Source organism: Mus caroli, unplaced genomic scaffold (assembly GCF_978045245.1).
Source record: "Mus caroli unplaced genomic scaffold, Mus_caroli_1 scaffold_16, whole genome shotgun sequence".
Lineage (NCBI taxonomy): Eukaryota > Metazoa > Chordata > Mammalia > Rodentia > Muridae > Mus > Mus caroli.
The window spans coordinates 76,174,497-76,201,021 of NW_028227271.1; the positions used below are offsets into that span (position 1 = coordinate 76,174,497).

Genomic DNA, 26,525 nt, shown 5'->3' on the forward strand with positions numbered 1-26,525 from the left:
GAAAAAAACTGTACTGGCTTTACAGACAGCCAGTATGAGCTCGTATCGATGGTAGTAATTTTTTAATACTCTATTTTCTCTGAATTCCATGTCGGGATATATGTATAAATTTTCCTCTGACAATTTGTGGATTTGCCTACCCACATATAAGAAAGTGGGAATACATCATCTACATCCTGGCCAGGAGGTAATTCCTGCTATGGGAACTCGGAAACTCTGAGTGAGATGACTCAGTGGGAAGAGTGCCTGTCCCTGCTGTTCAAGCAGGGGTCCTGAGTTTACATCCCCCGTATCTGCAGAAAGCCTGGTGCAGCAGACACCTCCATAATCCTAGCCTTAGGTGTGCAGTACGAGGAAAATCCAAGGGATTTGGTGTCCATTCAGTCAACCCATGCCAAAGTGGGGGTTGGGGGGGACAGGGGAAGGTGAGCCTCTGGTTCAGTGAGAAACTCTCAAAAATAAGGTGGGAAGCAATAAAGTAAGCCATAGCAACTTCTGACCGATACATGTGCACATACAGGCAAGTGTGTCCATACAAACACATGGGCGGATACACACACACACACACACACACACACACACACACACACACACAGACTGCACACCTTATCCTGTTTAACTCTTGGGAGGAGAACTGGGAAACTGTCACCTCGGTCTGAATTGTGGGTTTGAACAGGACAGATTTTTTTTTTTTAAGTTAGACTCATTTATGGGAACAAACAAGGAGAGAGACGTTAACCAGAACAGGAGACAAAGCAGGGAGTTCACAGCTCTGTTCCCATTGCATTCTAAATTAAAGGGTCTTCAGTGAACACACATTAACTGAACACAGACAAGATGCCTCTCATTGCTCAGGAACACTATCAGGGGTGAAATCGGGCTACATGCAGGGTGAGTTTATAATGGAATTCGTGCAAGCACACACTGGCACATGGTGAGCTTATGATGGAATTTGTGCAAGCACACACTGACACATGTACACACATACCTTCTTGGTGGAGCTGATGACTGTGCTGAGCACAGATACCAACTTTACAATCTCTTTGTTGTCAGAAATATTCTTATAATAATTCTGGGTTTGCACCGGGATGGGTAAGTTTATGGATGCTATCTCCAGAGTTTCTAAAGCCGGAGAGGAAAAGAAATATACAAACGTTAGTATCAACAGTCTACAGTCATATTTTGAAAAAAAAAGTGTAGGTTTTTATAATGATAAAGATATATAAAATCTGCATAAATACAATGAAAGGGGTAGAGGAGATTGACAATGTTAACTGGTTTTGGTACTAATAAAATGAATTAAAGTGTGCAACCATCCAAAAAGCATTCCTTCAAGAAGATATGCTGGACCTCAGCGGTTTTAGCAAGTTCCCCGTGCTGGGATGCACCTGCAGTTCTCATCAGTCCCTCTCTGGCTGTGTGCAGCCTTAAACAACGGCAGTCTTGCAGTCTCAGAGCTGTGAAAACCTGTAGCCCAGCATTCCATGCTGGGGAGAGTGAGATTTGGGTCTCCTTGTGTCAAATTCTGAAGAACTGCTACTAACTCTCATGGCTGAGAGCTCCCTGTATGAACTGCATCCAAGAATTGGTCTTTGTCTAACCCAAGTCAGGACGTGACTGAATGGGACAAGGCAAAGCTTTAGCCACACAGTATTTGCCCCAGTCACTCAACTCTATCAGTACCTAAGACGATGAATGGTGTTAGTCCGAGGTGAAGAAAATTGGGATCAGTAGGGTTAGTTTGAGATAGAGAAAGAGCGACCTCAGCATGGACAATGACACAGAAGACTCTCAATGGCTCTGGGACTTCCAAAGTGTGCGTGCACGTGTGCACACACACACACACACAGGAGCTGTGAGCCAGCCCAGGAAGGAGGGGGAAACACCCAGTCTTCATCTCTGCCTAACACAGAGGCTGTCATAACCATTAGGCAAATCTTGGGTGGTGGTCCTGCTTCTCCTGCACACAGAGTCCCTAAAGCAAAGGGTGAAACCTCTGGGCTAGAACCAGTAAGGGAAATCTCCACCTTCTCTTCTTAGCTGACCTCTAAGCAGCCAGACAGTATCGCAGCTGATGCTACACACAATATGGATTATTACAGAACTCGTCCCAGCTGGTCAGAGCCGGTCTATAGCGTTCTTCTGCTGCTTGCCTAGCTAGCTTTTGGATTTGTTGTATTTTGTTATGTTTTTTTGTTTTTTTGGAGTTTTGGGGGGTTTTTTTGGGGGGGTTGTTTTCTTAAGCGTTATGATTCAGGACTCTGATTTTCCTTTTTCTATTCTAATTGGTTTTGGGGGGGTGGGGGGGTGAGACAGGGTTTCTCTGTGTAGCCCTGGCTGTCCTGGAACTCACTCTGTAGACCAGGCTGGCCTCGAACTCAGAAATCCACCTGCCTCTGCCTTCCAAGTGCTGGGATTAAAAACATGCGCCACCACCGCCCAGCCCTATACTAAATTTTTATTGTACCTCAATCTCAAGCATTTCTCCTTTTTTATTACTTAATTTTTAATTTATTTTTTATTTTTAATTATTTAGCTTTTATTGATTATACATACTTTCTTCCCTCCCCAACGTAGCCCAGATCCTTCCCACCTCTCTACCCACTGAACTTCATGTTCTTTCTCTCTTTAAAAATAAAAAACCCCAGAATCTAAACAACTAAGTAAAGGCCCAATAAGACAAGATATGCCAAAACAAGAGAAAAAATACACAACACACGCACAACACACACATACACACACACAACACACACAACACATACATATACATGCATACACACACACACACACACACAGTATTCATTTTGTGTTGACCAACTACTCTAGGCATGGGGCCTGCCCTGAATTGTGATTTATAGACCCATTGATTCTCCATTGGAAGAAACTGATTGTCCCTCTCCTGGCAGGTATCAATTTCAAATAGCTTCTTGGTTAGTGGTGGGACACTGTCCACTCAGTTGTCTCAGTGCTGGGACCTTGTTCATTGTGGACCTGTGCAGGCCTGTTGTGAGTTGCCACGATCTCTGTGAGCTCATATGTGCAGCATCCTGTTGTGTGCTCAGAGTGACATGCCTTGTGGAATTTAAATCCTTTTAAAGTTGAAATGTACCACAAATTGATGTACAAATTCAGCCCATTCCTATTTAGACGTTTCAACTGATTTTTCTTTCCATAGAAACTAACAAGCTGGTCTTAAGATTCATACAGAACGTAACGGATCCATTTTAAGTGAGTTTGGGGAAATATCAAAATGGTACAGGACTCACACTTCCTGACTTCACTCCTCCCAGAGGAGTCAGAGATAGAGTGGGGGTGGGGTGGAGGTTATATTCCTCACTCAGGGGGCTCTGCTACCACTCAAGCTAATGACTGTGGCCACCCATGTCCTATAGACAGCCTCTATTATATGCCATGGGTCACCCAGAAAATAATGCCATTCGGGGGGTAGGGGGCGTCGCTTTGGAAGAAGAAAGAGTTTAATGGGAATGGAATGATAAAGACTAATGAGACAGAAATTTGAACAAAAAAAATATAGGTGTATGAAATTGTAAAACAATAAATAAGTAATTTTTAAAAGCTTACTACAGAGCTATAGCAGTAAAGACAGTGTCACACTAGAATTAGCAAGACCTCAGATTAATGGGACAAAACCAGAAGTCCAGAAATAAACATTTGGATTTACACTCGTGTTTAAGTGAGTTTCAACACAGGTCTCAAGAAAATTCAACTATAGAATAAATGATTTCTTAGCTTAACCAGTATACACACACTTTGAAAATAATGACTTTAAACTCCAACGTCATTGAAAGTGAATCACAGACCGAAATGCAAATGCTAAGCTATACAACTTTAAAAGAGTACAAAGCTCCCAAACCATAGGCCAAGCAACTGTTTCTTAGACACACAATGAAAATACAGCTGAGCAGAACTTAAAACTCAACTTTGATCCTCCAAAAGAGATCAGCAAGAAGCTGAGAACAAATCTGTAATAGAAAACTTTTATAACTTTATTCAGAACATATAAAATTCTCACAGATATTTGAATAAGTTACCCAAGGTTTTAGAATATGAAAAAAATTAGATATTGCTCCAAATAATGCACAGGTGACCAGAAACCACATTAAAGGGTACTGAAGTCACTTGCCACCACAGAAATTCACACTAAAAATACAATGAGACACCGCTCTGTACCTGTAACAATGGCTATAGACAAAAGGCAGGCGAGAATGAGATTAGTGACAATGGAGAGAAAAGGCAATGAACCCCTCCTGTATTGCCAGTGGGAGGAGCAAATGGTGCTCTACCTTCCAAAGGTTGTGTGGCCTTTCTTTCAGTATTCAACACAAACTCACCGTAAGCCCAGCAATCCTACTTGTCAGTCTATCCCTAGAGAAGCAAAAACATTGCCACAGAAAACCTTGGGGTTGGAGAGCGACTCACTCGGTAAAATGTTTGCCACTTGTGCCTGAGAACCTGAGTTTACATCTTCCTCACCCACATCAGCTCTGGGTTTGCAGCGTGTATGTGTAACCAGCACTGGGTAGGAAGGGGGAAAGAGGCGGATCCCTGGAGCATTCTGGCCAGGTAGTTTAGCCAGTTGATAATCCTCAGGATCAGTGAGAGACCCTGTTTCAAATCACAAGATGCAGTGCAACTGAGGAAGACACCTAACATCAGCTTCTGACCACCACATGTGCATGTACACACATGATCAACCAAACACGAGCAAACACATGAACCCATGCAAAATACACACATGCACTGCACCATATTTACCAGAGTTCTTAATGAAAGTACAAAATGGAAACAATTGAACTGTTCACTAACATATTAATGCATAAATAAAATATAGTTTGTCTGTACTGTGAAATACAGTCCAATGATAAAAAGAAATGAATATTATGGGTCCACAATCCTAGCACTCAGGAGGAGGAGGTGGGAGTGGGAGAATCTTGAGCTCAAGAGTAGCCTGACCTACCTAACAAGTTTAAGGCCGGCCTAAGCTACACAGTAAGTTCCTCTCTCAAACAAACAAGTCTAAGAATGAAGCCAGAAGCACAGCATTTGCCTGGCATGTGCAGGATCTGGGATCCCAACTATGGTGCTATGATAGGGAAAATATAATTCAAATGCTACACATTGATGAAAATAGAAATAGCATGACAATGGGGGAAAACAGTCACAGAACCCACACATGGAATGACCCATCACTAGGGATGGGACATAGATCAGTGGCTTCCAAGGGATGAGCAGAAAGAGAAAGCAAAAGGAACGCTGACTGGTGCAGGGGTTCATTCTGAGATAATAAAAAATGTTCTAAAATTAGACAATGATGGTACTCAGAGTATACAACACACACACACACACACACACACACACACACACACACCCTCTGAACTGTACAGTTAAAGACAGCCAGGTTGCTTCTGTTGCAGTCTGTTGCTTCAGTTCTTTGGTCATGTTTTCAGTACATATATTTTTTCTTCTCTGGCTATGATTCATGACTGAACATATTCTCTTGAAGACTCTGAACTGTAAATGATTCTAGGAGCTAAAGCGATGTTTCCAGATTAAATTGACTTAATACCATAATATATGGTCTCTTTTTTTTTTATCTAATTCATGGTTTATTGTATGTATGTGTTGGTGGGGGGGGGAGTGGGTGTCATGTGCACATAAGTAAAGGTGCCCACAGAAGTCAGATGCCCTGGAGCTGGAGAGGCAAGCAATTGTGAGCCACCAGAAAGGGGTGCTAGGAACCAGACTCAGGTCTGCAGCAAGAGCACTATCTATTCCTAGCTAACAAGCCATCTATCCAGCTCCAGATAATGCTTTTTAGCTTAATCAAATAATAAATAAATTAAATGAATAAACAAACAAATAAATAAGTTATTTATGGAACCATATTTTCAACTCTTTCTACCTTCCTCATTTGGAATATTTCAAAGAGGTACGGGCTTCAGTTTCTTCCTTGTATTCATTTTTATCATCTTAGAGGAGAGCAACGCCAACAAAATTGTACTGTGTCTGCTCGCCTTGGTTCTGACAGAAAGGGAGTTTGCGGACTGAAGAGGACCTCTGATATCATTAGCAACTTGGATGTCTCATGCTCCCCAGTTTTACAGACTACAAATGAAAGCTGCAGGATGCAAAGCAGCATTCAGGATGTGTTAACAAAACAGAACTCACAGTAGGTCAAATATATCTGTAACGTGCCAGGGAATACTCACTGTGATAAAAGCCAGTTTTTCAGTAAAGTGTGAACTTAAACGCATTTCCTATCTTCAGCCATTAATAGATCAGACCAACCGTCAGTGATGCACCAGATTGTGCAGATGCAACAGAAGCAGGAGATAATGCGACACTCACAGATCCATACGTGAATCTTAAAGTTTTTAAACCCAAAATGGGCTGAAAGATTGATGCTTATTGAACATGATTTGAAAACCGCATGTGGCACAGGAGATACTAGAGATCTCTGTGAAACAGAACTTTCAAGGACCACGTTTTAAAAGTTGGGAGCATGGCTAGGCAATTGAGATCCCTTGCTCTTCTTGCAGACCACCCCAGACCAATTCCCAGCACTATATAAGGTGGCTTGCAACTTCCTGTGACTCCAGCTCCCTCTTCTGGCCTCCATGAGCATCTACATGGACATACACAAACAGAGACAGACAAACACACAAGGGGGGAGGACAAGGAATGGGGAGAGGGAGGAGAGAGAGACTTTCAATCTCTAAAATCGTTAAAGCATGCTTACCTTGCAGCTCATTTTCCTCCACCTCAGCGTCTGAATCACTGTCTTCATTGTTCTTCAGGGCAGCCATTTTCCTTTCATGCATCTTTCTCTAGAATGGAATAAGGATGCTCTTCAACTTTGCCCCATCTTTAGAAACAGCAGCTTCCAAATGCATCGATATTTCACACTCTACCAACCTTGGACAACAGCTCACTGCTCCACTGTCTAACCCCCTTGGGGACACTGATGATACATTCCACGGCTTTGTTCAGTGTCTGCTGTATGTCTTCCAGGGCAGGAGTCATAGCAATGTTGGGAATGGCCAGAGTGACACTTGCCCGGAAAATGGGGAGATGGTTCTGCTTCACCTTAGACGCATCATTACTGTCTGAATTAACACACCATTTTTAGTTGAAAAATGGAATATACTTAATAGACTCTGCCAAAAATTAAAGCATACATAATACACATGAAATGGGACAAACATTTCTCAAATCAATGAGTTCATGGACATTTTAAGATCTGGTTTTGCTCAATAGACTAGTGATTCAGTGAATCCCAGGTCATTCTGCTGATTGTAGCTTGCTGGCACATCTCCATAGAAGGAAACTTTCATTTAAGAATCAGGATTAAGTATAAAGTCTTACCTAACATTTTAAATACAATAGTGGCAAGCAAAGTCATGCCAACAAAGAGTTAAATGCCGAGTAAGCAAAGAAGAAATAAAGAGCAAACACTATAATAAATGAAAGTTAAAACAAGCGACTTTTGGAATTTTAAATAAAATACCTTCCACAATGAATATATTCCAAACTTTGGAGCAGTTCCACACGCAGGAAAAATGTAAATGTAACTCATTATCTATAATAACAAAGCTTTTAAAGTTGACTCTAGCTTCAGGTTTAAGTATTTAGACAGAGGTGCATGAGTACAAGCATGTGTACGTGAACTGCGCATAATCTAATACGGTTGAAAACACCTGCAATGTACAAAGCTATGCAGTAACTATGATTTAATGTATTAACATTTGAGCCAACGTTTGATGGATTCTTTCAACAGCCTTGTGTCTAAGGAAAGACCGGTCTTTCCTTCTGAAGTAGATCAAAGCCATGCCCCAGAACATTCTCTCACAGGCCCTGATTTTCTTCATCCACTTTAAACATAATAGTATGCTCCTCTTTCATTACAAATCTTCCAAATAAGATTGTATTATCCTATTTTGTCTCAATTAATTACTATTTCTGTGGTACTTTATGCGTTCTCTACTATTCTTATTTTAGATTTTTAACTTCAGAATACTCCTACCATCTGTGGGATTTTGTAGCCACACATAGAAAAGCCAAAACCTTTTTCTGAACACTGCTAGAAAATAATGAGGGCATTCAGAATGAAAAACTGAAGTATCGTGGAAATAGTGAGATAAATTCTAATTTTAAATGGGTGCCATCAATCGCTTATCATTACTAAGATTGGTTAATAATTAATAAGATTGGTTAAGAATTTGTCACTGATAACTCTCTCATGTTTTCCCTCTCTTGGATTAAATAATTTTCTTTATGCCTTTGTCTTATTACAGGGAATTTTTAAAATTTATGTTGATTTTTGTGTCATCGGGATTTCAGAACCCTTGGCAAACTAATCTTTCTGGGCCCTGGATTTCTCGGTTTTAACATACATGATGAGAGGATCCACGCCACAGAATTAGCTGGGATGACCAAAGTTCATACTGCTTACAGTTATAAGGAAGGACCCAATAAATGGCAGAGTGTTTGAAATTATTTAAATTTAATAGGAATATACACCACACACACACACACACACACACACGCACACGCACACGCACACGCACACACACTCGCGCACGCACGTACATGCACACTCACGCACGCCTTCTACATAATTAACCAACAGGCACACTGTGCAAGATCATACCCCGGAAGTTAATCATGTGGGAGAAATGAATGCGTCTTCGAATGGCCTCAAGTGTATTCCTTGTCACTTTCAAAAGAGCATCTGTGTTCTGGTGGTTAAAGTGGGAGAGCAGCTCACGGGCTTCTTCTAACACCTCAGTTTCTTTCTTCTTTCTTGCAGTTGCTGTCAGTGGCAGAGAGCTGGCCCCAGCATTGAAGGAAGATGCCAAGGCCTCAGAATGCCCTTCTCTTCTTCCTGAGAGAGGTCGATCCATTACATTACAGGGAGAAAACTAAGATAAATTACATGCAAGCTCAATATCAATTAAATGCCTTGTCTGAGAAAGTGAGGTCACAGAAGAACAGGAAGAAGAAATGGGGGCATAAGTTGGCCCAATAGAGATCATCTCCACATGAGAAAACAGCCAATAACAGATCCAGGAATGCAGATTAAAAGTTACACTAGTGAAGGAGTTTGCAACCCCATAAGAAGAACAACATCAACCAACCAGAACCCCCCCCCAAAAAAAAAACTCTCAAGGACTAAACCACCAACTAAAGAGTACACACATAGAGGGACCCCTTTCTCCAGCTGGATATGTAGCAGAGGATAGCCTTATCTGGCATCAGTGGGAGAGAAACCCCTTGATCCTGTGAAGGCTCGATGACCCAGTGTAGGGGAATGCTAGGGCGGGGAGGCAGGAGTGGGTGGGAGAATGGGCAGCACCCTTATAGCAGCAGGGGACAGGGGAAGGAGATGGCGGTTTGTAGAAGAAAAACTGGGAAGGGGGAAAACATTCGAAATGTAAATAAATAAATAACCAATTAATTAAAACTACACTGGGCCTCAGAGACCTGTATTCTAGTTTGTTCTCTCCCAACAATAGTCCTAAAAACTTGACATCTTCCCCCACCTCCTCTCTATAGGAAAATGTTTGTATAGTTTGACACAAAATATTTAGGATAAGCAACCGAGCCATTTGTGCAGAATCATAATTTCAGATTCATAGGTATCAGTATAAACGAGGTGGTATTTATAGAAGTATAAAAATTTAAATTTTAGTTTTCAGTGAATATCCTGGAAACAAAAAAAGCCTCCCTCATCTCTCACCTGAAGTGCCACCGCTAGGACTGGCGTTCTCATGGCAGACGTTTTCCGCTGCTTCTTCAGGTTGTACATCCACATCCAGTAACATGTTTATTAGCTCGTTGACTGCTTCCTCCACAAGGGAGCTTTTAAAATGGAGTAGCTGCGCACCACTCACACAGAGATCCTAAGGGCAAGAAGGACGAAAGATGATGGTCACGTGTCTTGGCCACGTGTCTTTAGCTAGCTCCTGAAAGTTCGTCAGGAAGTGCAGAAAGAGCACAGATCTGGCCTTCAACTGATACTTTAGCTTCATTGATGGCTTCACACTGTGGTGATTAATCTCAATGGCCAGCTTGAGATCTAGAATTACATTGGGGAGGGAAATCTGTCTACAGTAGGTAGTTCCATTCCCTAGGCTTGAACCCTACACGATGTAAAAGTGAAGAACCTGAGCCGAACATAAACATCCAAAACCTCTTACTTCTCGACTGTGACAGTGACATGGACAGCTGCCTCCAGTTCCTGATGCTCTGACTGCCCTGCCAGGGTGCACTGTAACCTGCAACTGTCACCCACAGTAAGCCCTTCCCCCTTTAAGTGGCTTTTGTAGTGATATTTTATCACAGTGACCGAGAAAGTAACTAAACAGCAACATACTCCACATTCACCCAACCAGGTACCCCAAGAAGAAAGCATTAAAGATAAGAGACCTAACTGGACCCAGGCAAATAGACCAAAGCTGCAGGGTGTTAGTTAGTTATAGTTAGTTAGTTAGTTAGTTAGTTAGTTAGTTAGTTAGTTCATTATTTGTTAGTTCGTTGTTAGTTTTTAATTTTTTGGTTTTTTTTCCCCAGCATGGAAGAAGCTACTCCCAAAGCTGTCAGCAGTGTCTTGTCCCCTGGAATTCCCATCATATGATGTGAATCTACCCTTCACATGATGTGAATCTGCCCTTCATGTGATGTGAACCTGCTCTCTCCAGTTGTCTTCCAGTCTCATCATTTGTGACAAGCCACTGCCATGTACTTCATTTCAGATCTACACTCACTTCAGCTAGGTTGTACATTTCTCAGAAGTGGAACAAGGCAGATGTAACACAATATGAAGCACTGTGGTAGATTTACATAAAGATAGGTAAACTCACAGAAGTGTCTCTTTTATCACCTACTTGAGGGAGAGCCCAGTGAATGTAGACTTTGTCAGTCAGTCACCATTTCCAAGTCCACTTCAATTTACATTGATATATACATCGAGGGGCCAACATGTTCATGAACTGTCCACATCCAATAGTTCATGGTTTTGATACCTCCTCACTCAGCACTCTTGACTTCTACCCACCCCTTTTCTGCAGGCCATGAGACATTTTAATGCTATTAATATGTAGAACAAACTTTTAAACTTAGTCATTACCAAGAAAAATATCAAATAATAAGTTCACTTAACTCAACTTCACCTAACTATAAATCTTTACCCGGTCTTATTTTGTTTTGTTTTTGAAGCCAGAAGATAGGGAGTAGTGCTGTGAGATGCTGGTCTATTGATATACATGGTATGACTATTAAACACATAAACTCAAAACAATTGTAGATACCTATACCTACCAAGCCAGTTAAGATGTCCAGCAAGGAGAGGGAGAACCTCCTCTGGCCCCATCCCTAGCTGAGGACATTTGATAGCTACTGGGGAAGGGAGAGTCGGTTTTCCTTGAGGAGTGGCCATTGGCAGGTTGCCTGTGTCCTAGTGGATTATCCCACAGACATGTGCATATGGGCAATGTTGATTGGACTCAGTGTGATATTTTGTAAATGACTTGAAGAGGGACCAGGGGAGTTTGAGGAATGAAGCTGGTATGGATATGATTAAGATGCATTATAACATGTATGAAATTTTCTAAGAATAAATTAAAAATAGTTTATGTAGTTGCATGTACTCTATGTGATGTACTCTATGAAAGTATTAAGAGCAGTGTTCAGAACTAAGGAAGTCCAAACACTATTGAAGATACCAAGAAGTGCTTGCTGACAGGAGCCTGATATAGCTGTCTCCTCAGAGGTTCTGCAAGATACTGACAAATACAGAGGTGGATGTTCATAGCCAACCATTGGACTGAGCAAAGGGTCCCAATGGAAGAGTTAGAGAAAGGACTGAAGGAGCTAAACAGGTTTGCAATCCCATAGGAAGAACAACAATATCAACCAACCACACCCCCCCAGACCTCCCAGGGACTAAACCACCAACCAAAGAGTACAAATGGAGGGATCCATGGCTCCAGCTGCATATGTAGCAGAGGATGGCCTTGCCAGGCATCAATGGGAGGAGAGGCCCTTGGTCCTGTGAAGGCTCAATGGATGCCCCAGTGTAGGGGAATGCCAGGGCAGGGAGGTGGGAGTGGAGGGAGCACCCTCATAGAAGGAAGGGAAAGGGGCATGGGATAGGGGCTTTGCAGAGGGGAAACCAGGGAGGGGGATAAAATTTGAAATGTAAAGAAATAAAATAACCAAAAAATAAATTTCTAAAAAGAAAAAGAAAACTATCAAATGACACTCAATCAGGAAGCCTCATTCTAAATCAATTGTCCTCTAAGAGATTCTTAATATTTTTAAATTATTTTTGAGGCATTTGACTCTATGTTGGAGAGGCTCAAAATGGACCATATCATCTCCCATTCTCAAGACCAGGTCTCCCACGAAAGAAATCTTCAGCTGACTTCCTCACAGTTGCTCACGTCTGCTCAGCAGCAGGAGTATGTATTTGCAATCCCAGAACTCCTTTCTACTGTGTGTTCTGGGAAACAACTCTCAGTGACTAACACTATCACTCCAAGATCATTCAAAGCCATCAACTCTTTCTAATAGAAGACCTAATTATACAAGTGCAACAACATACAAATTAATAAAACAGAACAAACAGAATGAGGACAGAGTAATGATGGATTCATCCAAATGTTCCTGTCACACAACACCAAAGATGCTCCCTCCAACACCTGCCACTCTCAGTGACCCATCTACACGGTGACAACAGGCATAAAAAAGTGTCCAAAGGCTCTGTCTTTGAGTTCCCAACATCCCCTTCTTTACCAAACAGTTCACATGGAAAGAGAAAAGCCCAAGAGGCCCCCAACTCAACCCAAAGGACTACAAGCAGTTGTGCAAGGAAGAGAGCAGGACAACTCAACACAAAGAACTACAAGCAGCTGTAGTTCTTCCCCAGGGAAGAGCACACTGATTGGTTTCTCAAAACCAAACAGTCAGCCCTGAAATATACACATAATGGACACTATACATACTGAGCACACTATATTTATGTCATTAGATTATATATGTGTGTGTATGTGTGTGTGTGTGTGTCTATAAATGTATACATATATATATGTAATAATTAATGAAAGGAGAGCCATAAATTTGAAAGAGAGCAAGAAGGAATGTCTAGAAGTATTTGGAGTGAGAAAAGGAATGGGCAAATGTTGTAATTATATTTTATTCTCAAAAACAAAAGAATTAAGAATTTAAAAACAATAGATAAATAAATGAAGAAAATTAAAAATATAAAACAAACAATTTGTAGAAATCAGTCAACCGAAAGCACTCACCTATACTGGTAGTCAAAATACAGATTAATTTAGATTTATGATTTTGCTATTCAAACTGAAATTAATAAAATATAATAAACAGTATTTGTCAGAGGGTAGTGAAATTGGTATCACTGTATTATGGCATTATACATTGGGATTTTCCTTTGAAAAGCAATTTGTCTATAACTACAAAGAGCTGTGAAATGAAACTAAACAATATGATACAATAATCCTATTTGGAGGCAATGGTCCTAAAGACCAAAAAAAAATTTATACATAGATATTTATTACAGCTCTTGGCAAAATTGACAATCTTGGAAGCCATTTAATGTCCAGTAGTAAGAAGCAATATATATCATCTCAATAAAATGTTATGAAGGTATCACTTACGTGTGCCCATGAAAGCCATATAGTGACATGAAAAAATATAGATAGATGATAGATAGATTGCAAAGAAATACTAGCTAAGAGGCAAAGCATAAAAGCAGTATGCAAGCCTGCAGCAAGTACAATAAGAGTCATGAAAATCATAAAAACCAATGGTGATACGATTGGTATAAATGCTTATTTCTCTATTTTTAAAATATAAAACTTGACATAAACCACAGAACTGAGTGCTCTCTCTTATGATGAGGAGGGAACTTAAAAACCAGCAGGAAAAAAATTTAAAAAGCTTTGTGAGACGGGCAAACAGAATTCTAAAATGTGGGCAACCCTAATGTAGATTGCAGTTTACCAAATAAAGCACAAAGGTTTTAACACCAAATGCCTGGTCCTCTTAAAGGGTTGCCTGTGAGTGTGAAACCCTCCTCTTCCACAGAGAGCAGACTCAGGTGGGTTCTCACTGCTGACTGGCTGAGAAACATGGATTCTGTGACTAGAATACTTCTGTAAAGAGCATGGTTTATACCAAATATACTCCATTCCTTCTAAGACTCTGAGCCTTTTCGTGTAAAGCAGAGTGTGTCATGGTGACAGAAGCCAATAAAAACTCATAGCATTGGGGATGGAGGGAATGGCTCAGTGGATAAGAAGGCTTGTTGATCTTCCAGAGTTCAGAGTTCAGGCCAAGAGAGGACATAAGAGTTCAGCTCCAGAAACCTGATGCCCTCTGTGTATGCCCCCCCTACACACACTCACACACACACACACACACACACACACACACACACACACACATACACACATGCAGATGATATAAAGTAAGATTTAAATTTTTTTTAAAAAGAACTTTTTAGTGTCAAGCAGTCAAGCATTGAACTTCCCTGGGCAAAAAGCTTGCTCTTGAATTGCCATAGTTTAATTGTTAACAGACAGGTGAGTAAAAAGAGTTTCCCATGAGTCCCCACTAGAAAGAGAAAGGTTGTGCAAGGTTTCCTCCAGACTCTACCTGCCTCCTGCATTATCTAACTGTGGCTTTCACTCTGTCTCGGTGATAAGTCCCATCTCTAGTGCAGCTTCAAGCTGACAGGGATGTCATGGGTCCTCCAGTAAGCATTACTGACCAACAATAATAAAGCCACTATTGAAGAGTGCCTATCACCAGAATACCCACAGGGAATGTTGTAAATAAAGCCAATGTGTCATTCCTGAAAAGTATAGATCCTCTCTGACAGTAGCTTGGTCCTCATGTAAAAAGAAAGCACTCCATTTGCAAGGATGTTTGGGAAATCATGGAGACCTTCTGAGGGGATTCTTTTCATATATTGATGTGTCATAAACCTGTAAATACCGTCTCTGCTCTGAGTAGTTTAAACACAAGCCTCTGATATTTCCCAGTGTTGCTGGGAAGGAGTCCAGAACTCTATGCTACACAATACTGGTATTGAAAGAGCTCTAGGGAGGTGCTTGAGGAAGACAGCTTGCCCAGAAGCTGCGCCCAGCTACTTCATAATTAACCCTTGCTTACTGAAGCTCTTCAGAAAAAGAAAAATAACTCTGCCCTCCATAAAACATAGAAAAATTAGAAACATATATCACAGCAACGCCCCCTCTAGCTGATCTGAAAGGAGGTAAATTATCAGTAGCTGCTGCGATAGCATTTTCTTTATCTTCCTTTTGTCAGATGGCTCTACATTTGAATCACATCTATCATGGAGAGGAAGATTTTTTTTTTCATTCCTAATTTATGCTTCAAATATTCCTTTTATATTTTAAAACCTTAATTCCAGAAAGTTTTTTTTTTCTTTTTTTAAATCAGTGTTCTGCTAACCTTTGTCATTTGGAGGAATTCTTCACAAGTCAGGGGATCATCCTGAGGCAGCTGACAAAGAGCCATGTTACTCATTTCCTCCAGGATGGCATGGATGCGGAACTCAATCAAGTCATTGACCCGGTCAAGCAGCAGCTCCAGGTCCTCTTTGGGAAAAAAGCAAAATGATAGATTAGTGAAGCATTTCCTCAGACATGGACACAAGATTGGTTGATAGCAGGGACGTCAGGGTTAAAGATGCATAGGTTATACATGTTTGTCTTAGTTACCTTTCTATTACTGTAAAAAGACACTATGACCACAGCAACTTATAGAAGAAAGGGAGGGCTTTCTTACAGTTTCAGAGAGTGGGTTGGTGATTATCGTGGTGGGGAACATGGAAAAAAGGTAGTCAGGAATAGTGCTGGAGCAGTAGCTAAGAGCTTGCATATTGAGACACATGCTCTAGTCAGAGGGGGGCACAGAAAGCATGCTAGGAATGCCATGGGTTTCTGAAACCTCCAAACCCAGCCTCAGTGAGACACCTCCAAAAAAGGTCACATTTCCCAATCCTTCCCAAACAGTTCCACCAACTATGGCCAACTATATTAAAAAAAAAAATGTGAATGCTTTCATTCAAATGCACGAGCCTATGAGGGTCATTCTTATTATAAGCAACATAGTGTCCTTGGTACTTTTGGCTGTTACACATGTGGCTGTTGTAGACTGTTCCTCCTTTAACAGTTTCCAGCTCCCCAGTCTGCTAGGCTCTGATTCATCTTCTCAGGAGGGCACCGTGACTGCATGGAAAGAGTTCCCTGGTCCTAGATTCCCTATGGCCTGATCATTCTCCCATCTTTATGCGCATCATGTTTGCCATGTTTGTGTCTGCTCCTTTGATAATTCATGTTTCCATCATTACATCTTGAACCTTTCTGTCAGCACCCATTCCAAAGGGAGCCTTCCATAACTGTGATTGAAATGAAATTCTGCTACTTTTGACTCTTCCTTAAATCCATACCTTCACTACCTAAAGTTCAATAATTTTCAAGCCAATTCATTCAGGCAAGTGCTCAATATGCCAGTTGATTCTTCCTGATATTATTCAATGCATAAAGAACCAACACTTCTGCTTAAGTGAGTGCACACAACAGAAATCTTGTGTTTCCCTGATTCTTCACAACAACTTCAAAGACATTTGTGAAAAGTTGAAAAAAAATTGCCAAGGAGACCCCTAATCCTCTCGGAATATTGCCTTACAGGACAAAGGGGACTTTGCAACCGTATTAAGTACCTTGAGATTAGGAGACTTCTGGATTATGTAGGCAGAGTTGTCATAAGGACCTTACAAGAGGAAGCTGTGAAAGGTTAAACTGAGATAGAGAAGAACACAACTATGGATGGAGAAGGGCCGAGAGAAAACAGGTTGGCCATGAGACACAGCTAGCTCTGAGCATACATGATCATTCCCTACAGATGTAGGAAGCCAGTAAAATCCAGAAAGGTTACTCTGTAGAGTTTCTGGGAAGAACCTTCTCTGAAGATGCTTTGATTTTAGCCATGAGACTCTTTGGATTTCTGACCCCTGTGATTGTGTTGGCTCACGTATTCCAATGAAGAATCTAACCGTTCTTGAGACTTAAGACAGTTTGTTTAATCTCATGAAAGCAGCTTCTCTAAGCAGCAAATTGAGAGCATCATAGGAAGCCACAAATGGTCAAAGTACAGAGAACTGTGGACCAGGAAGTGCCCAACTACAATGGCTATATCTAGAATGATGCTCAATTTTGTTCTTCATTATCTTCTTTGTTTAAGTTATAAAAAGAAAACACAATTTTAAAAAGAGAATTAGGATTTCTTTAGACCCTATCTACTTCTCTCTAGCTAGCATCTAATAAAATATCCAAATTGCTAATGCTCTAATCCTAATTCCTCTCTAGGGAAAATACTGCTAAAGACTACCTTAGCAGCCTGTTCTAATTTGATTGTGATAACTCTCACTATGAAGGCTTTATATACCTTATAAATGCCTCCTTAGAGATTTTAGCTCATTTACTCTTGTTATATTTCCTACGGAGAGCTACTTTGGAAAGAATATTGGTTTTGAGGCAAGGAAAGTCATCTTTATTGCTTCTATCTGTTCAACACTAGATGCCGTTTAGCATCTCCGGATTGTTCCTCTCTAACCTTTAAATTGAGGATCCTTTTAAAAACTAGTACATAGCTTTCTCCACCCTCCTAATGCGATGGCTATCTAATTTTGCACCTTTCCCTATCCCATTGCAAACTCTAGTGGGCCTAAAATACACTTCATAGATATGCAAAAACAACTCTGTTAAATTTTATGTTTGAAACTAGTTCCCACTTAAGCAAGGAAAAGTATGCAACTGTCTTAGGTAGGTTTTCTACGGCTGCGATAAACATCATGACCAAAAGCAACTTAAGAGGTCAGGGTTTATTTCATCTAAGAGCTTGTAGTCCATTATCCAGGGAACTTAAGACAGGAAGCTGGGCTGGGCAGTGGTGGCGCACGCCTTTAGTCCCAGCACTTGGGAGGCAGGGGCAGGCAGATTTCTGAGTTCAAAGCCAGCTGGTCTACAGAGTGAGTTCCAAGACAGCCAGGACTACACAGAGAAACCTTGTCTCAAAAAACCAAACCAACCAAACAAACAAAGAAAAAGACAGGAAGCTGGGTGGAGGAACTGAAGCAAAAGTTATGGGCAAGTACTGCTTATTAGCTTGCTCCTCAAATATTCTTGATTAAAATGTGCTTGCTAAATTAGCACATATTAAGTAGTATATAGTTATTTGGAAGGTGCAGTAAGACATGTACTGAGAAGACAAGATCCTAGTTATTAAAGTTATCAATAAGCCAATATTTCAGGGGAGACAAAGAGACGGAGGCATACAAAGAGAGACAGAGACATACAAAGAGAGACAGAGACATACAAAGAGAGACAGAGAGTATCACAGGAGTTACCTAGAAGGGAATCCCAAGAAAACGCAACCCAGAGAAGAAGTAACGTGATAAAATGGGTCAGGAAAAAGGTCAGAGAAGTGAAGTGATATAAATTATGCAATTAGGATTCTGTAAGTACTAGAGCACTTCCAACACCAGATTGACAGAAAAGAAACAGAAGAAGAAATAGGCTGGGATTTAAGCCCTTTGCAGTCAGCTTAGGAGAAAGATGGAATTGAGTTACACCACTGGGAGACTTGTACAATACAGAACCTCTGGTCCCAGCCATCAGTACAACAGAGGCCCTGGGAGAAGGTGGACCTGAGATAATGTAGTCAGAGCAAAGATCTTATCCCAGGCTATAAAACACAGACAAAGCTGGGTCATGAAGAAGAAATGACAGATAACACTAGTTTGGGGGAAAGAATAAAAAATTCTCATTTAAAAAAAAAATCCAGGCTGGAGAGATGGCTCAGCAGTTAAGAGCACTGACTGTTCTTCTGGAGGTCCTAAGTCCAATTCCCAGCAACCACATGATGGCTCACCACAATCTGTAATGAGATCTGATGCCCTCTTCTGGTATGTCTGAAGACAGCTACAATGTACTACATATACTAAGTGAATAAATTTTTATTAAAAAAATATTCTACCATTTTGTTCCAGTCTGTATGTCCCTTTTTACATAGGAGATATAGAGCTAGTATGTTCTAGAAGGCACCTATGAACTCTGGGAAGTATCTCATGAAAGAGTTCACTTTTGGACAGTGAAAGACTGTGAAAACCTTATGTAAAAACAAATATTTCCAACTGTTTAACATCCAGATGGACTTTTTTGTAGCTCTTTTTGAACCCCATTTTTCTGTTTGTTTTGTTTTGTTTGTTGTTTTTTGTTTGCGGCATTGCTGGCTTATTCTGGGAAACAGGATCCAACAGAGTGTGACTTCTTACATATGTTTTAAGCACTGCTCCCTAGTTACAGAAAACCAACACTTGCTTAAACCCTTCTCATTCCAAATGCCCTGTCCTTCAGCACTTTGCTGCATCCAAAACTAGATCCCCTAAACTGCTGAGGAGTCTGCAGGAGAGCTCAGGGGTAGAGCAGTTGTTTACTGTATGTACACAGAGCTCTGAGTTCGATCTAAGACATAAGGATAATGAGGAAGAATAGGAAGAGGAGAAGATGAAAAGAGAGAGAGGTGGCAAAAGGAAGGAGAGAGATTTAAAAATTAGCACAGAAGTTAAATGGCCTTAAAAATCATTTGGATACTAAAAATTGCAAATAAGAGTCAACAAAATTACATGGAAAAACCTCAGGGAATAAAAGTAAATAACAAATATTTAGAGTTTCTAAGAAATTCCTGGACTCCTTATACTTAGCTGTTGTTCACTGTGGGACTTTTGAGCCTTATTTCTCATTTCATTATTTAGAACAGAATATTTAATAACAAATTATCTAGTGGGCAATAAGAACCAAGCTCTTGAAACTGAGGAGTAAAAAGCTTGTAGACACACTCACTGATCTTTGCAAAGGCATTTTCTAAATAGGCCCCAATATTCAGGGACGTCCAAGTCAGGACAGCCAGGCCCGGCTGGAGGGCTTCATCCACTCTAGCCAGGTGCGGAAACATCAACTGCTCAATGGCAGGAGGCATTTTCGACTTCACTCTCTGGTATTCAGACAGCATCATCTGCAATGGAATGTGGTTAAGTAGCCAGTTTCCGAGTCACTTTTAATATCTATTAGTAATTTTACCTAAGAGAGATAACTTTTGATTTTGGTCAAACTCTTGTGATCTAACATCCTGGCAGGAAAAGTGTTGCAAACAAAATAAAACAGATGACTGATACATACTTTCTCCACGCCCACCAAATCCTAACCCAGTAAGATAGAATTGAGAATCAAAATGAAATTGAGGATCATTTCTTGGCATCTACCCAGCCCAAAATGAGAAAAGTCCAGTAACTTTTCTAAACTATGTAAAGTTACAGGAACAGTATAACAGTGCCTCAGAGGGCTCGCTCATTCTGGTTTTAATGGAACAGGGCACATCCTGCTCTTTGAGCATCTCCTGTAGACCATATTCACCACCACAGTTCTCTGTATCATGAAAGCCATTGCTAGACAGAACTATCAACCAAATCTGGATGCAAGCCCCATACGGTAGAGGAAGAGTCAAGAACCAGTGTTGATTTCACATGGCTCTAAATACTATCACTTGGCTAAAACAGTGGGCACGCTCAAGGCAGAGCAGGCTAAGCCACGGTGGTCACTTAAATGCAATAAATGAATTATGATTTACTTACAGTACTTTCAACCTCATCATAAGTCAAGAGAAACTGCATAAAGAATACAAAGATAAAGATTTTTAACCTGGTTTTTCTAATTTCCTTGAAATATTATCTACAACACAGGACATGATCAATCAGCATCTCTTTGACTAACCCATTACTTGTTATCAGAAAAGGAATTTGTGATCTGAAATGGGAGGAAGGGGTTGAGTTCTCCATGAAAAGTCAAGGTCATCTCCTATTCTGTTCTTCTCAAATACACCTGATAGTGCACACTCCTTCAATAGCACATCAATGTGCTTGTTAAAGGCAGTTTTACATTCATACTTGTGCCTGGTGTGGTGGCACCATGCCTTTAATCCCAGCTTAGGAGGCAGAGGCCAGCCTGGTCTACAGAGTGAGTTCCAGGACAGCCAGGGCTATACAGAGAAACCCTGTCTCAAATAAATAAATAAATAAATAAATAAATAAATAAATAAATAAATATAAAAATAAACTCTTGCTTGTACAGAAACTATTGGTATTACAATGATATTAGATGATTGTCTGCCAAAAATGTTTTCATTGGTGTACATGATCCCTGGTGAATACCTTTGCCAAATTCTATATATAGCAGTGTCACACTAATATTCATAAATGTACAGACCCTGTCAGAAGGGTATAGGGAGTCCTGGCAGGCTTTGAGAAGGCAGTTAAACCTAACATCTCCCAAATGAGCTCAAACTTTCTATAATGCTTTTCTATGGTTTCCATAAGACCCTTTCATTCTCCACAAAAGCTACTTGAAAAATAAAGCTTACACTTGATGATCCTATTAGCGGATGCTTCTGAGTTTCCTAAAGCTTTTAGCCACTGCTCACTGCTCTTTTCTTTTTTCAATGTCCATTACTTATTCTATTGTGGGGGAAATGGGCCTTAGGATCTGCATCCTGCAGGCTTTCTACTCTTCACCTTTAATCTTTTAAGCCCAGGAAGTACCATCTGTGTCCCTTTTATCAATGAGAAACTGAGGCTTAGGAGGTAGTCATTCACCCAGAGATAATGCTTTGGGTCCGGATTTGTTGGTTTCACAGTCTATATACCACACTACAACCCACGCAAGCTCATCTCTTGGCAGTTTCAAATATATTCCAAGAAAAAAGATGAACAAAGCAAACAGTCAGATACATTTGCATATCTGTAGAAACTGTTAGATTCTAGATTCCCAGTACAGTAACTGTGAAGCTAGGGAGAGCTTTATGTGACTCAAGTTCCCCAATAAGTCTGCATTCACCAGCTAGCCATGTCACACAGGGACTTCTAACTCACTCCATCTCTAAGACATCATAAATGCCAACCAGATAGCAATTTGCTTGCTCACACTTTGGTTGGAACGGTAGCGGCTTTTACACAACTCCTCTCATGGAGTTGGGCCTATGCACCCTTCACTGACTCTGGGTGTGTATTCAGAGAACCAAGTGGGAGGGGTCAACAGAAAGATCCTGTGAGACATCTGAGCTGTCTGAGCTGCCATTGAGACCATGTGGCCCTTTTATTTAGTGTAGCCCTAGCTCCTAGTGGTATAAGGTATTCTAGCCTGGGGAGTCCACACCAGAAATTCTTATAGAGAAGTCTCAGTCTGCAATCCCAGCTGAATACAACATTCAACACCCGCTCAAACCCTTTAGCACAGAACCATGAAAAGTTTGCTAAAAGCTCCTATATTTTGAAGTTGTGTGTTACCTGCAACAGAGAAAGACTCTGTAGGGAAAATTAGTAGTAGTAGTAGTAGTAGTGTGTGTGTGTGTGTGTGTGTGTGTGTTTCTTAGGAAAGCATTGCTCTTATAAATACGTAAAGTGGCCTGGTGGATTTTTCTTCTGACCCAAAAGAATGTGAAGAGAATAAAAACATGCTGACTAGTGTTTTATGGGTCCAGATTAGAACAATATCTGTCCCTGGCTGATTTTAACTTTTTAACACAATGAGAGTAGTGAGAAGACAATAAAGAACAATTCTGGGTTCTGGTCCTGATTCTGTCACTTAGCTATGAAATATTGATTCTGACAATTTCTATGAGCCACATGGTATTTTGCCCCATGTATCTCACATGGTAGTAAGAAAATCAACACTAAGTAATTGCCATGAAAAGGCTTTAAAGGAACTGAGAATGGAGGGAGAAGTCTGTAGTCCCAGCTACTAGAAAGACTGAAACAGATGAACCAGAAGTTCAAGACCAGTCTGAATTCCAGGCGTGAAGGGTGATCTGAGGACAGAGCTGAGTGGCAGAGCATTGTTAGCATGCACACAGCTTCGTATGCAATCTGCAGTGCATTGAAGTGAAGGAGGGAGAGGAGAAGGAAGAGCGGTAGGGAGGGAGAAAATGAGAGAGGCTTAAATCACAAGGCACTATGTAAGTGCACGATCATAGTGCCATCATACGATGTTAATCACCATGATTTGAGGCATGGTCTTGCATATATTAGGCTGACCTCACATTTGTCTCAAAGTCAAGGATGATCCTAAACTTCTGGTGGTCTTGCTCTACTCTCCAGTGCTAGGATTACGGCAGACACCACCTCAGCTGGTTTTCTATGACATTTTAGTAACAGTTTGCATGTGGTCCGGTACCAAGTCTGTATCTTTGGACTTTTCTTTTTCATCCTCTGAGCAATATTTGTCAGGAGTAGTCAGTCCTTCCCTGTAATTCTTTCCTTACTCTTGGCTTCCTTTACACTTGATTTAATCTTATCGCAAAGTTCACACCTATTTTTTGTGGCTTGTCTACTTCTACTAGACCCAGTAATATTGGAATGACTTTATGTTTATCCCAATGGCCCTCTACTCTCTTCTGTCTCTGTCCCTCCCTAAAAGGTCTTATCCAGGAAAAGGTCATTAATATTAGCTACAGTCTAGAAAGCTACCTCTAAAAAGCTTACCTCCAACTGTGAATGCTCTACTGAATTCAAAACTTCTACATCTAATTGCATGGGTAGCATGGCTACCTGGATGTCAAAAAGTCATCTTGGACTTAGGATAAGAACCACATATTTGAATGGGCCCACAAAATAGGCTATTTCAAGCCTTTATCATCTCTACAAATGAGGCTTACAGTCAAAAATCACTGCATATTATTATGCAAGTTGTATTCAGTACAAACTGGCCATGAATGGTAGCCCTGCTTCAATAATCCTTGAGTTCCTTCCTAACATGTCTATGGACATACCCTTTATTGTCTAACCAAACTCTGTGGTCATTCTACTCAAGCTACTGTCTTCATTCTCCATCCTGGATCAATGCTACACAACCAAATATTGGCTTCTCACTGGCACGCTTAGCCCAGTTAAATTCCATTACTGTCTACCCACCAAGAAACAAGAACAATACTTAATATAAGTGAAACCATGCCTTTTATTTCAGCCCCAAACCATCCTGTCCATGTCTTCCTAAAACAGTCAGAATTAAAGCTGAGACCTTCAATCATAAGAGCTGGAATTCAGTCCATAAGAACCCATATAAACAAGTCAACACACCTGTAATTGCAGCCTTGGACAATGGAAACAGGAAATCCCCACAGCAAGTTAACCAGAGATATTAGTCATATTGGTGAGCATCAGGCTTGACTCATAGACACTGACTCAAGGAGTAAGGCGGGGGAGTGATCAAAGATGATTGTTGACGTCAACCTTAGGTCTCCATGTGCACATACACACATGGGCTCACGCACATAAAAACAAATGAAAAAATAAAACAGAAGAATAAATGTACATTAGAGCCATCTAGCAAGGGGGAAGCAAATGTGCTCTACCTTCATGTCACTGAAATTCTTTTTGAACATATCCCGCTTCTGGAAGAGGGCAGCTGCAAACGGTGACACAGGTAGACCCAGCTGGGACATGCATTGTGTTTCTCTAAATAAGACTAATATCTGAGGATCAAAGTTCACAAACAACTCCCCTGTGCCTGGAGCCTTCACCAATAAGGAAGCCTCAAGACCTGCATGAATTTCTTCAATCTGTGGGAAGAAGTCAACATTATTAGTATAAGAGTGTAATGTACACACAGTATCTGACTAAACCATTTCGGGGCTTTAGTGAACACTTATTCAGTATTCTCCCTTGGACTTGACCTTGCTAAAGCCCAGACATTAGGGTCACCTACTGTTCTCCTAAATTCCCTTCAGGTTCTTGGTGGTGATATTGCATAGTCAACTGAATGTATTCTTTTCATTTTTGAAACTCACACATGACATTTAGGTAGACACTGCAGAAGCCTCGGTGATTTCAAAAGGTTAAATTTTAAAAGTTCTGAAACAAAACACCCAGGGAATTTGGAACACTATGAAAAGACTAAACCTAAGGCTAATAGGAAAGTTTCCCTAACCTAAAGAAAGAGGTGCCTATAAACAGGAAGTCTATAAGCTTATAGCCTATAAGCTACTAGAAGCTTACAGAACATCAAACAGATTGGTCCAAAAAGATATTTAGCACTTTATGCCTAATGAGTTATATTTTGTTATAAAAGTTACAAACCCAGCTTTTTATTTATTTAGAAATTCAATGGACACAGATACACAACTATTATTTCTTGCTAATATACAAAGAAACACAAGTATTTGTGGGCTACATCTTTATTCACTATTAATAAAACCAAATAAAGCTTAAGAGTTCTTCAACAGATACACTTGAATTTGCTAACACGTTCAGAATCTCTCTCTCTCTCTCCCTCTCCCCCCCGTCAGTGTATATGTGTCTGTATGTTTGCATGTCTGTGTGTATATCTGTGCATGTCTGAGTGTGTGTATATGTGTCTTTGTATGTGTGTGTATCTGTGAGTGTATGTGTCTGAGTGTGCATATGTGTAAATGTCTGAGTGTGTATGTGTGTGTTGTGTGGGTAGGTGTGTATCTCGGTGTGTGTTTGTGTGTCTGAGTATGTGTATCTGTGTGTGCCTGAGTGTGTGTGTGTGTGTGTGTGTGTTTGCTAGGGATAAATCCCAATGTCTCATGCAAGCTAAGCAATGCTCTACTATACCCTAACCAGGATCTTTTAATTGTTTTAAGGGGTAAAGAAAAGAAACCCTAACTGACAGAGATTACAAATTAAACAATAAGCTTCTATTACCTAGCTTATGAGTTTTTCAATGCTAATAAGTATTTTCTTTCATGGCTACATTATATACTTTGGTTTATTAAATTCAACCAAACTGATTTACAAAATATCTCTGTCAAATGCAAGAAGAGGATTTCCTCTGCCTGAACAGTACAAACTACTTAAGTAGCATCCACTCAGGAATTCACCTGCTGAAGCCAGGCCCTGTGGTAGAGGACCTCAAACTCCAAGAGGACCTTAGCTATCCTGTTATAGCTGCGGATCACAGGTTTGGCCTCCGCAGTCCTCAGCACAAAGGGATGCTGCTGGAAGAGTTGCATTGGCTGCTCCAGCCTGTGGAATAGCTGCCGGGCCCACAAGATCTTCCCAGCTATGGGGGGCTGGTTGCGAGCCAAGGGAGGATCGGACTTCTGTTTCGTATATAGCTTAGAAATCGTGTCGATGTCAGCCGCAAAATTCTGGAAAATTATTTGGTATTTTTCCTCAATACCAAGGTTAGGTATATTCAGCCTGATTGAAACACACACACAAAAAAAGAACAAAGTTTTGAATTAATGAAGATTATATATATGTGTGTGTGTGTGTGTGTGTGTATATATATATATATATATATATATATATATATATATATATATATGATAACATTTATTTAAAAACAGTCCAAGTGAAAGCAATGGAGTACTTGTGA

General features: G+C 40.6%; 1 protein-coding gene across 3 annotated transcripts in view; it reads right to left on the bottom strand.

Annotated features, from left to right (window-relative positions):
* Dnah5 (dynein axonemal heavy chain 5) overlaps window positions 1–26,525 on the bottom strand; it is a 255,115-nt gene that overhangs the window by 186,294 nt on the left and 42,296 nt on the right. For all 3 annotated transcript variants that reach the window (XM_085831340.1, XM_021183130.2, XM_085831338.1), the window contains 9 exons: window positions 26,026–26,347; window positions 24,535–24,741; window positions 19,977–20,148; window positions 15,523–15,668; window positions 9,761–9,923; window positions 8,672–8,905; window positions 6,937–7,127; window positions 6,761–6,848; window positions 989–1,122 (listed from right to left, as the gene is read on the bottom strand). In XM_085831340.1, the coding sequence (XP_085687466.1) occupies window positions 989–1,122; window positions 6,761–6,848; window positions 6,937–7,127; window positions 8,672–8,905; window positions 9,761–9,923; window positions 15,523–15,668; window positions 19,977–20,148; window positions 24,535–24,741; window positions 26,026–26,347 (1,657 nt within the window). The remainder of the gene's footprint in view (window positions 1–988; window positions 1,123–6,760; window positions 6,849–6,936; window positions 7,128–8,671; window positions 8,906–9,760; window positions 9,924–15,522; window positions 15,669–19,976; window positions 20,149–24,534; window positions 24,742–26,025; window positions 26,348–26,525) is intronic.